Here is a 12,685-nt window from a genome sequence, read left to right as displayed (position 1 = left end):
ATTCCTACTATGGATGGAGAAGTTTCTCCTCTGCCAGAAAAGCAGGGCTTTGCCAACATGAATGCTGTCATCTGCCAGAACTCAAGCACTGTACCTGTGATTCTACATGCTAAATGGCCTTACTTTAATCAATGGCATCAGCACACAAATACCAAAGCCAACTGCTCATCTATCTTGCACATTTGGACGTACGTAGAACAGCAGTACACTAGCTATGGAAGTAAAAGTGGGCATTCAAATCTAGGAAAAAGGTGACCTGCTACCCCAAAAAGAGAAAAACACAGAAACCCTACAACAGTTATAACTACTTTTATGGCATACACGATACTCAGTTCTTCTCTCAGTATTTTTGAGCATTGAAAAGGTCATTTGGTGCTTCCAACCACTCAGCTGAAAGTTATTGTCCAGTTTTACAGAAAATGAGCCACAAGAAGTGAAAGGGATTACTCGAGAACAAAGAAGAGCAAGCAACTCATGCAATACAGGTCCATGCTCACACTGTCAAGCCATTCTGTGACATGTGACTGCTACATGCTTGTTCTGGAGGAATTGGAGGACAAGCCAGATTAGAAAGGTCTTGGTCCAGGTCAGAACTCAGGGGAATCTAACTTCCCCTTTGTGTCTATGCAACAAACATAGAAGATCCTAGATATTCTTTATACAACAGGCACCAACAAAAGCTTTTCTCTTAGCAATGTGTGTTCCAACACACCTAGAGATGGCCAATCAAAGCACAGCTGAGTTGCCCATACCGAGAGAGCAAGGCAGACACCCACCACCACCTGGCTTCCTGCAAAGCCTAGATCTTGCAGTGGTTGGATTCGACGACTCCACTGAAACTACTGCTGAGCAGCTGGCAGAGATTAGTTATTTTCAAGATATGCTGAGGACCACATCCATTTCCTGAATTAGAAGGTAATATTTTTACTTACCTAGAGATATAAAATCCAACATCACAAGCAACAGAGACCTTACTATGATCAACAGTCACTAAATCAGATTAGAAACTAGTTTTCTGCTCGGTAGTTGTTATTGGTTTTGAATTGAACAGCCCAAACCTGCCCCTGCTTAAAGACTCCACAGTTACTCTGCCCATTTAAAACACTCTGGGGGGGAAAGGTCTTATTAGAATAGGCTCTTTTCTGCAGCTATGGTCATTTATTTATTAGAGCCTTTTACTTCCATGGCTTTCAGGGCAGACTTAGCATTAGCATCACTTAGCAAGAAGCAATACTGACTCCACATCTCATGCCCACCACTGCAGCACCTAGAGCTTCTCAGGTTGAGAGCTTTCCAATTGTTACTCTGAAGCAAGACCTTCTCAAAAAACATGTAATACCAGACAGAAGGAAGGAAACATTTTGAAAAAAATGCAGAGTCCCAGTCTGCCACTTTGCCCACTGATGTACCTTCCTGGCATCACAGTAGCGTAGCCCAAAGGATTGGAACTTTGGGAAGAAGGCTGGCTGGACAGCTGCAATCTGTGTGTAGAGCTCTGCAGGCCGTGACATGGCAGGGGTTCCCGAAAGCAAGATCACTCTCTTGGCAGCCTGGGAAAGCAAAATGGAGCAGGATTATCATAAAACTTACAGTATAAGCAGAATCTGCTAAGAAGTCATCCTCAGTCCTGGAAGAAAATCCTAGAGCCATTGTCCAAGCACCCTAAATGGAAGAGTACTTCAACTTCCACAGATACTTTCAGCCTTCACTATCTGAAGACACTCAAGGACAGTGCCTAAAACTACTAGGAAGCAGGACAAATAATGTGGTTTCTTATTCATCAGCCACATGCTGTAAGGAAAGGGGACATCAATTTTTATGACAGTACTTTCTCAACTGGCATTTACCCACTAGACACAGGAAAATGACACACCCTCTCAGGCATATCCTCACCTCCAAAATAAATCCTCTTGTAATAAACCTGCTGCAGCAAGCCATAAAGAGACTTCTTCCTCACAAAAGCAGAAGAGATGCAGAGAAGCAGGGTTTTTGTCTTTGGTGTAGGTTGTTTTTTTTTTTCTTTTGACAATCTATTAGCAAGGAGAAAAAGATGAATCTGCCTAAAACAGGATCAGAAGATGCCCACCTGACACCCATGGTGAATCTAGGCACAGCTGGCTGGATGCCAGAACATGAATTAATAAATATGTATCACAGGAAGATTGTAAAGCACGTGTTCTAGGGGAGACAGAAAGGGGTTTGGGTAGGAAACCTGTATCTAAAGCTGGTGCTCCCAAAAAGTGGGGCAAAAAAAATGACACCATAAAAGCCTCCAAAATGCACTTCTATCCTCATACCTCCATTGTGACCTAATTCTATTATTAGATGAGAGGTATGAATTTCTACTGCTGTAAATTTATATGTAGTTGGTAAATTACAAATGCCTTGTAATTTCCTGGATGGTTTAATGCAGGTTAATTAAAATAACAAAGAGATTCTTGAGTGACATCTGTACCAACAGCTCATTCACATTTAAATAAAAAAGAAAATTAAATTCTTTTATCATTTCACTATAATCTACCAGTCACCCAAATCTATGCAGCTGATTCATCCACTCACCAACCAAAACTGGCAGAATAAGAGTTCACAGATCAGCTACCGGAAATTAATTTCAGGACTCTTTATCAGATATTTATATATAGGTTGTAATCAAGATGGAACTTGCCTTCTCTCTCCATCTCTATTAAACAGATCAGAAGGAAATGTGATCACCACCAGAATCAGACTATTGCCATAAACATGTAAAGAAGCATGATATTTATTGAACTAAGTAAGAGGAGACATCAAACCTTTGGACATGTCAGAAAGTGAGAGTTTGCACAAGACAGAGGTGTCTATGCTACTTGAAAGAGGGAGGAATCACAGAGGCCAAAGATAGCAGATACTATGAGAAAAAAAAGTGATAAAGCAGGAATTAGGTCAGTTTTTAAAACTAAGGTAACAGTGGAGGACAACTAAGCAGAACCTAGACAACACCTGATGCCCTGCAGAAGCCTTTGAAGAATAAACTGACACCTCCCTGACAAATCTGCTGAAATGCAAGACAAGCCAGTCCAAGCAAGAAACCTCCAAATGACACTTACCTCCTCCACCAACAGAAGGCCACTGCTAGGAAAAAGCTAACATGGAGGTCATGGAATTACCAACAGCATGTTTCAAATAACTCTGGATCAAGCTAAAGCAAGAAAAGTTCACTCCAAACAGACCAAGGATGCATGAAACGGAACATAAGCCAACTGTGTTGAAAGGTTTTATGCCCTTCTCAAGGCTCCTCCTCTTTGGAAGGTGCTCCCAGGAGCTACATGAGACAAGGTTGGAACACTAATTCCCCAGCAGTCAAAACAATTAAGTTCCTTCCCCAATCCTTAAATAGGTGTCAAAGGAGAAAATTATGAAGTTAGAGGTTATTTGAATTCTAACTATCCAGCTGCTGCTTTGCTGTGCACAGCTTTATTTTGAACAGATAGGGTATCTAACCACTGCAAGCTCTTACCAAGGGCTGCAATATGCAATACACCTTCTGTAATTAATAAACAAATTGAGACGTGAAAAAACAACTACAAAAAACCAAACCAAAACAGAAAACAACCCAACAGACACTAGCTCCACAAGAGCTGTGAAGAACTTGAAGAAATTAACTCCACAAAATTCTGTAGAGCATAGGTGGTCTAACTTCTGATCCCAAGAGTCCCCTTCAGTTTTAAAACCGATGACAGAAGGAGCCAAAGACAGAAAAGAAAAAAAAAATTCTAGGAAGACAAGTTTGAGAGTTGAAAGTGTACTTAAACTCTGGATTAAAAAAATGGCTTCAATTCACAGATCTTTCTAGTGGCAACGAATTTTGAATAGACACCAATAAAGCTTTGCTCCTGCAGAGAACTCTCTGCTGATTGCTGCTTAATTCTTGTTTCCTGCTAAACCTTTTGTGCTCTCAAGAGTGACAGCTTAGCCTTTCTTCTGAGGTCTGTAACTATAATATGGAACACCACCACAGCCAATAAGATTGCAGGGACCTTCTACCAGATCTGTAATCAATTAATACACATGTCTACATAGGAGAACATTAGCTGCTCATTAGCATTTAAGCACGAAGTTTAAACTTTCCCAGATGCACTACTATCTCATGTGTCTTTGTGACTGCTCTTACAGCTACTGTCTTGTGAGATTGCTTAAGGGAACTCTGACAATGACTTGACTAGTGCAGACCTCACTTACTAAGTAACATTTGTGACAATTGTGGGTTCATAGCATTACATTTGCACACACAATACACCAGAAGGAATTCCACACCTATGACAGCATTCACAAAAGCCACAGTTGAAAGTCAAAGAATGTTTTATGATGAGATAACCCTCAATGGCACTTCCTTTAGAGGTCAAAAAACAAAGACCCAACTGACTTCAAGGGGAATAGGTGAGGAGGAGGGTTATGCCACAAAGAAACAACTGAACATGCAAAGAGCTTCATTAACATACAATAACTGTCTCTGTGTTAAATGAATTTCACAGCATGAGATCTACCATATGCTAACAGAACAACATACTTTTTAAAATAAGAGTGGCTGGGTCTTGCTGTGCAATTACTTGTGTCACCAGTTTTGCTTACTCTGTCATTTTGAACTGCTTAGCATGAGAATACCTTATCTTGTGAAAATAAAAAAAATTAACGGAGAGTGGCCATAATGTAATAGAGATAATGACCCAATGAGATAAAAGATCTGATAAAGGGAAAGGGTTGCAGCTGTTTTGAGGAGTCTCTTTCTGTACTTGGGTAAGATAGAAAGGGCTCTGCATTTCATAAGATGATCCTGCAGTAGTTATTCCAAAATATGCTGATGCCTTTCCCTATTCTTAAGTGACAACTAGACAGTGTGCTTCAAATGGCAATGATCAGCGAGGGCTGGAGGAAGTTACACTCTCTCCCTATTTTGAGACAGAAAGGAAATCAGAAGGTAAGAACAGATCTGAAGATTAAGCCTTGAAGGCCTACAACTTCTCCAGTTTTAAGATTAAGTTCATTCTCCCAGCAGATGATGACAACAAGCAAAGTCCTACTTATCTAATCCATATGGATTTGTAATGCCTAAAGAGAGTTGCTATTTATTTCCCAATGGAAAGGGACATTTTTGTGTTTCCTTCTCACCTTCTACTTTCAGCATTGACCTATTTCGCTCTATTATTTTTAAGCATCTCTGTATTAAAGCAAGCAGAAAGAGTATTAGATTCCAGCCACACATTATATTTGAACTTCCATAATAGAAATGAAGACCTTTAACCCTGCAAACATCAGGATGTGCAGCATGCTATTAACCTGAACAGCAGCTCAATAGGAACAATCACATTAGTAACATTACCCAAATGTTATGGAACAAAGCCCCCAGGGAGCACAAAAGGAATAAGACCATTTTATGCCACTGGAATCTTTGATTAAATGCTACTTTTTATTTCTCAGTTTCTAACCCAGTTCTTCACTAAAAACTTATTGACATGATTCCAAAAAACTCATCCATGTTCCAGTGGGATCTTCCCTGGTTTCCACTGCCTTGCAATATTCTATGCAATTACAGAAGAAGAATGACCATCCAGCACTTTGGCTGGTCAAAGGATATAGAATCCTTTTCACTCCAGCCCCCATGGGATCCCACCACAGATCAGTGAAAAACTTCTGTTTTCTTGTTTCTTCTTTATCTACTCCTATTTTATGGATATTGCTGGCATGTATACTTCCTTTCCAATGCTCATGCCTCTGGGCCTGTCTAATCTGGGAAGGAAAAACCAAAATGCTTACAAAAGGCATAACAACATGACACTTTCTGCCTCAGAGAGAGGCAGACACAGGGCACAGGCAAAGGGAACAACAGTATTGTCAGTACACCCAGGAGAACTTAGTCCCAATCACAAGACTAAAGAAAACAGCAAGGTGGCAAGTAGGTCTCATTACCGATTGCCACAGCTCTGGATTAGGACAAGCAACAGGCCTGACAATGGTGCCTCAACTAAAGCCCAACAGTACAAGGCTGTTCTCACTTTGATGTGCATGGAAATAAAAGTACCACTCTGAGCACTGGAATTTGTAGCCCCCTAGAGTGCCCTAAGAGATGCAGAAGGTGTGGAATAGATCTCACACAGCTGCTAGCACAGACTGGCCAGCATAAAAGCTGGCTTAACTTGAAAGTAGAATTTATGCCAATGCCAAACAACAAAAGGCTGCTTTCTGCTATGATTTTCAATCCATCCGCCTCCATAATTTTGCATGGATACACAAAGACTGTGTACAAACTCTGCTTCATCCACCTACATGGAAGCAGGTGGCATTCTCCCCCATGTACAAGTCTACACACCCACAGGTTTGCACATCCACTGGGAATGTGAGGGGAATAAGAAATCTGGCCAAAACATTTTGCTGGTTCTATTTCTGCTCATCCTATCTTACTGTTTGTAATTGTAAGTTTCCCTAAAAGTTTTGTCCAACAACAATAAATTTGACACAACAGGTCTATATACTTACTCTAAACTAAGGACAACCTGGGGCAAGCAACTGAGTAGGAAGCATGGTCATTACATACATCCAGCACTGTCACAAGCAAAACTTTCCTAAATCTCTGCTACGATAGCAGCTAAGTATGTCACAAGAGACATTGAATACTACACATACTGGATATTGCACACACAGAGTTTGGGAGTTTTTTTAAACGTAAAAAGTGTCTAGAACTTCTCAACTGATGAACTTAGGCCACATGTTCAATACATGGCTCTGTCAGATAATTCCACACCACACTTGCTCTGCAATATATATACAAGACAGCAGGTAAAGATGAATTATTATTGCGTGGCTAAAAATATTACTTCATTTTGAAAACTAGTCAATGTCAGATAATAAAATTAAAATGAGGCTCTAAATCCTGTAATCACGGGTTAAATATTTCAGAAGTGGAGATTCAGCTTGGCCATCTAACAAGGCAGATTTAAAATTAATATTCAAGGTAAGTAATCTTTATTATTAATGTCTTTATTTAATCTGATTACTGTGCAGTTCTGTCTAAACACTCACAGCAATTTTTATGTTTTACTTATTCCAATTGAGAAGCTGCAGGAGTAGATTGTATCAAGATAGAAAGAATCCATTAAGTAAGGATGGAAGTGACAAACTTTTCAGGCTCAGAAACATTTTAACTTAGATCCATCCAGTGTCATTATCGATTCATACATTTTTGTAGCATGTAAAGGACAAAGGATCGTATTTATTAGGTGTTTTTCTTCCTTTTCTGTCCCCAAAAGTCAGTTCAAGGCTAAACTTTCATGATTCAGGATGTTGGGAACTCTGCAGGAAATACAAGCAACTATGGCAATTTCAGAAAGTTTAAAGTAGTATAATGTTCATGAGAGTTAGAAGTGCCAGTGCTTAGAAGGTAGGCAAGGCATGAGTGGCTCCAGAGGCTCTGGTTATAGCACTGGCAACATTTCACATGGTGACCTAAAGGTAGGGACTGAGGTGCTAGAAGCAGTGAACCTGTCATGGACTTGCCTACTGATACAGCTTTTTTTGGTCTCTAAGAGCCCCAGTACTGCTCTAATCCTTTTAACACAAAGAAGGCAAGAGCAAAATACTACCCTCAGCAGCATATTTATCCACGTTTCTTAATTAATAGTCTCAAATTATCACGTAAAATACTGAAAATACCCCATTGAGTATTTACTATAAAGATGATGCAGTATAGGTATTAAATACAGTATTTGAGTGATGAAAATTCCTCATATTTTGGTAGTTCTTTCAAATATGAAAACATGGTTGTGATGTGTTGTGCCAGTAGTGAACACAACAGCATTCACTAGTAATTAAAGACAAAGCTGACAAAGGGGCTAGTTTTAGAGCAAAACGCCTATGTTGGAAAGTAAGGAGAGCAGAAAAGTGGCTATTACAGCAAATGCTTGCTTCAGAAGTTGGACAGCAAACAGGAGAATAAAGTTTACCTATCTAACACAAAATATCTGGTACTATATGCTGTTTGCAGGTGACATAATGCCTGATATGAACCTGAAACTCTTAATGCTTTCAGAAGACTCAATTCAGTTTCAGAAGCACCAGTTCTCAATTCTCTAAGACCAGCGATGTGACAACATAAACTGTACATTCTCAAGAAGTTCATACAGGCAATTAACCTCTACTTAAGAGATACCATCTTTCACTCTCCTATCTTGTAGCCTGCAAATACTTTAGACAAGCTGATCCTTACAAAGCTCCAAGTAGGAAAGGATGAGACTGTTTTCAAACATTTTACTATGAGGTAAACTTATTATTTTCCATCATTTTCAGACATCCACCCTAATTATTGTACTACAAAGTGCTCATAAAATTGGACCTCCTACTTAGTTTCCAAACATTAAAAGCCTGAAGTGAATTGAAAGGTAAGAGAAGACGAGAGTCAGAGCTTTAAAGATAACAATGAAGTTATTCAAGGACACCCACCTTCTGCTTGCCATTAAGAGTCTTACATACTAAAGTTGGTTCCTATAAAGCCATCACAGATAAAATCTTTTGATATGCACTTGCCGATTGCTGCTGAAGAAAAAACTACATTTACTTTCTTCTAATGCACAGACCTTGAAGTATCTAGAAACTATTTGTAACTTTAATCTGCTAGAGGCTACCAGGGAAAGTTTGATTATTTGATCCCAGGACAACAGACATTAAAATTTACATTTCTGTAGGCCACTTGCCTTGCTTACCTCATACTCTGCCATATCCTGCTAGTTCTTGAAATTTGAACAGCAGGAGTGCTCCTGAATCCCAGCCACACAAATACATTGGAAGTTTGCAGAAACAGAGTAGAGTCCAAAACCAAAGCCACGGAAGGGACCTAGGTAATGTCATTTTGATATACTGAATACATGTTTTGTTTGTACAAGTTTCAACATTCCTTTTTTCCCCATCACCATAAAACTCAGTGGCAGTACCACTATTAGATCAAGGGAGCTTCTGAAGTTTGTTAGGTTTTCCCATTTAAGATTCGTACGGACTCAAGTAGCTAAGCCAGAGACAAATTTTGCTCTTGGATCTATGTTACCTGGATCTCCACTTGTACAACACCAGAATTCAGCTGCTGGCTCCTAAACCTGGTAAACAGAGCAACCCTAACCTTAGCTGCTGGAGGTCTGGCACCCTGCATACACACCTTGAGCAGAGGCATGGCAGCTTGGCATCGTGCAGTTTTGATGTTCTTGAGGAAATGCGATTCATCCTGAAACAAAGCAAGCATGAAAGTGAGCACAGTTCTGATCCATAGTCCAGCTGCAGGCTACAGAACAAATTCCCAGTATCTAACATTACAAGCCTATCATCCCAGAGGATATTTCAAGCACTGGGCTAGTTCCATCAAATTCTAAATGACAAGACAGCAGGGAGAGTAGCAGGCTTCCTGCATTCACACCCACAGCAGATGGAACAGAAATCAAACCTTAAAGCCATGAATCTCAAATGACCACAAACAAGGGAGCAGAGGGGGCTTGGTAGGGAAGAAGGAAGAGGAACACTGTTTCCACCACTAATACTCATTTGCCCTTGTGTGTCTCTTAAATGCAGCAAACACAGGAGGCCTATACAGTGGTACTTCCCTAAATAAGAGGTTAATGAAAACAATAAGGAAAAAGAAATCTAATTAGGATCCAACTGTTCTGCTGATCGGGCTCACCAGGTGGGTAATAGCCTCCTACTTGAGACATCACCCCCAAACAGGCTTCATCTCTACTGCTGTAGCAAGGCAGAACTTTGACACGAAAAGTAATCAGCACCCTCCAAAGGTACATTCTCATCTTTCCCCGTGTGGATGAGCAAGCAACCATGCATGCAAAGACAATACAACTGCTTAGTCTCCCAGGCACAGCTTTCTCTCTTTCTGATTAACAAATAAGTTACATTAGTGTTCCCAGCCATCAAAAGAACATTGAAAGAAAAGGCAGAGAAGCTCAGCACTCAGCAGGACTACTCTCATCCACAAAAATATACAGGTTCCAAATCTGGACATATAAACCATGCAGAAGGAACATCTGCCAGCTCAAAGCTGGTAAAAGGTTTCAGCAGCCCTAGAGCCCAAGTCCCGTTACCCCAAAGGACCAGCATACAAAAGCAACCATATGCATTTCCACCCTGACAGAATGCCTTTTCAGAGAAAGGGCAGGGGGAAAAATAAAATTAAAAAAAAATAAAAAATCAATTCCCCCATGAATAGTTCGGTCTCCAACTCTATCTATTCCCACATTCCCATGCATTGCTGAGAAACAACAAGATTATTGTTCCAGTTGTCATGATCGAGGGACAGGTGCACATGCGCTGAGAACTAGACTGAGAACATCAAACACTCACGGTAAGCCACATAGACTCTTTTAGTGTTGGATCATTTTGATCCAAGCTGCATCTAAAACACTAAATGCTTTAAATTTTAATAACTGAAATCTAGAAAAATGCCTTTTACCAGGGCTCTGTAAAAGTTTAAAAACGGATTTGGAAGTAATTTACAAAAGAAACTACACAAGTGAACAAAGAAGGCTTAATTCAAATTGTAAAAGAACATAAGGAAATGGAGATTTTTTTATGTTTATATACTTGATGTTGAGAGGTTATCTCATTAGCTGAATAAACCACAGGACTTCAACTCTACTAGTTACCTCAAAAGGTTTCAGAGAAACCTGCTTCTACTCATGAAGAGAACTATGATCACAGCCACAACTACAAAATTGTTTCAGTCCTAAATATGGTCTACACAAATGTTACCCATTTGCAGCATACCATTAATTTCTAAACTTTGGTGTACCACTTACAATAATAACTACTTGGAAAGTGCTCTTAAGCTTCTTGTCCATCTTGCTGAGGAGGTCAAAGCTGATTATATTGATCAAACTTGCTGTTAGGTTGTCTTTGCCAGTCACTATGACTTTGGTGCTACCTGGACTCAAGGATGGAAGCCACCTGTGAAATGCCTAGAGAGAAGGAAAGCAATTAATTGCATTCTGGTGCTTATGTCCTTTGTCAGGATCACAAAGCACCACACAGAGCACCCTGATGATTGCTTAGAACATTGAGCCACCCCACCCAGCACTAGACATTAATTGGGAGCAAAGTAAGGGTAAGACACCTTTGCCAAGCAACAACCCTAGTCATGGGAAGAAGAAAATTCCATCTAAAGACCAAACCTATCTTCCACAGCTAGAAAGGCTCAAACATGCTATATTCTATCTTCTTAAAACAAAAATTGTCTGTAGCAGAAATATGCATAACCTCCTAATGTTACCTGCTACTCTCAAAGCCAGAGAATGCAGTGACCACTATTGGCAGGGTAATTTCATTTCCCCACTGAACAGGAAACCTCAGGCTGTGAAATAAACTTCTGAAGTAGTAAACATCTCTCACTACAGCAATGTTTGCTCCACAGTCAGGATGAAGTAGAACTCATCCAGAACAACAAAAACTCTTCCACTACCTCTCCTTCTTAGGAAGTCTACAAAAAACAAACAAAAACAAAAAAAACCCCAACCAAACAAAAAGCAAAAAAACCAAACAAAATTAAAAGATCAAGTTGAAAACACACCAGCTGCTCTATGACAGCAGCTGAAGTACATGTGGTGATAGTCATTCAACCTCCTGAAATCCTCCACACACCAGAGTAAGATATCCTCCCCCAAACCCATCTGTTAGCTAGTGAACACCCACCATTTCCTTTGTAATTGTGTCCCAAATGACACCAACCTCTCCACATTTGAGTTCTGCTGATGTTGCTCTGCAGAGAACTGGCTGGGGCTTTAGCAATCAGGATCTCGTACTTAGAAAAATGTAACCAAGGAGCAGGCATGAGAAGTGGAACCTCTGTCTTTAGGCCTGAAGTCCCCCAAGTATCATTGCTCTCCTCTATTCAGCAACCACATGCAGCAGCCCGAGGGGTTAAATAAGAGCTTCTCACTTTTCTCAGTATGTGAGAAACCAACATGAACTATCTTTTATCACTTACATTAAGCACCAGAACCTAAATGGACCAACATGCAGGCCAGGTTAGATCCCAGCCAAAAAAATGTGGCTCATGCTAAGCCAAAACTTAGACAAAAGTAGCAGCAGTGGGAAAGTATCTGGAAGCTTCTGGCTGTAGTGCCCTCTCCTGTTATAAAGGGCACATGACTAATTCACACCATAAAATTCATCCAGTATTGCTCACTTGAGACCCTTTATCCACAAGAAATGCTTTGAAACTGCCCTGACCATGATTATTTAAGTTTCAATGCTGAACTCCAGATGCAGATGGCTGCATTCTCACCCAAGAGTACTCTGCATCTTCCCACTAGCTTTCTATGGTAGCTTGAATATAAAGGCACTCTGTGGTCTGAACCCAGAAAGCCAAAATGCTGACAATTCTGAGATGAAGACAATGTCTGACCATTTAGCTCCAGAGACATCACAAAAGCTTCTACCATGACAGTAAAATACATCTGTGCAAGTATGAACTGAGTAGATTACAGACCATAATAAAATCCACCTTCTTCCACTTTCTTTGACTATTCTCAGACCTGCATGCTTCACATACCCACAGAGCAACACATCATTCTAAAGCAAATGTCCTAACAAAATATCTCCCACAACAGCCTCTTGGGGAGCTGGGAGTAGGGGAAGAGAAATTCAAGCATTCTAAATAAATTTTTTTAAA

General features: G+C 40.2%; 1 protein-coding gene across 1 annotated transcript in view; it reads right to left on the bottom strand.

Moving 5' to 3' along the window:
- The window catches only part of SMARCAL1 (SWI/SNF related, matrix associated, actin dependent regulator of chromatin, subfamily a-like 1), a 37,962-nt gene that overhangs the window by 8,751 nt on the left and 16,526 nt on the right, over window positions 1–12,685 (bottom strand). The window contains exons 7-9 of the mRNA XM_009996240.1: window positions 10,815–10,973; window positions 9,173–9,238; window positions 1,410–1,550 (exon numbers count right to left, since the gene is read on the bottom strand). Coding sequence (XP_009994542.1) covers window positions 1,410–1,550; window positions 9,173–9,238; window positions 10,815–10,973 — 366 coding nt within the window. The remainder of the gene's footprint in view (window positions 1–1,409; window positions 1,551–9,172; window positions 9,239–10,814; window positions 10,974–12,685) is intronic.

Source organism: Chaetura pelagica, unplaced genomic scaffold, assembly GCF_000747805.2.
Source record: "Chaetura pelagica isolate M959 unplaced genomic scaffold, ChaPel_1.0 scaffold3, whole genome shotgun sequence".
Lineage (NCBI taxonomy): Eukaryota > Metazoa > Chordata > Aves > Apodiformes > Apodidae > Chaetura > Chaetura pelagica.
Note: the sequence above shows the minus strand (reverse complement) of the source record. Positions and strands in the feature narration are given on the sequence as shown.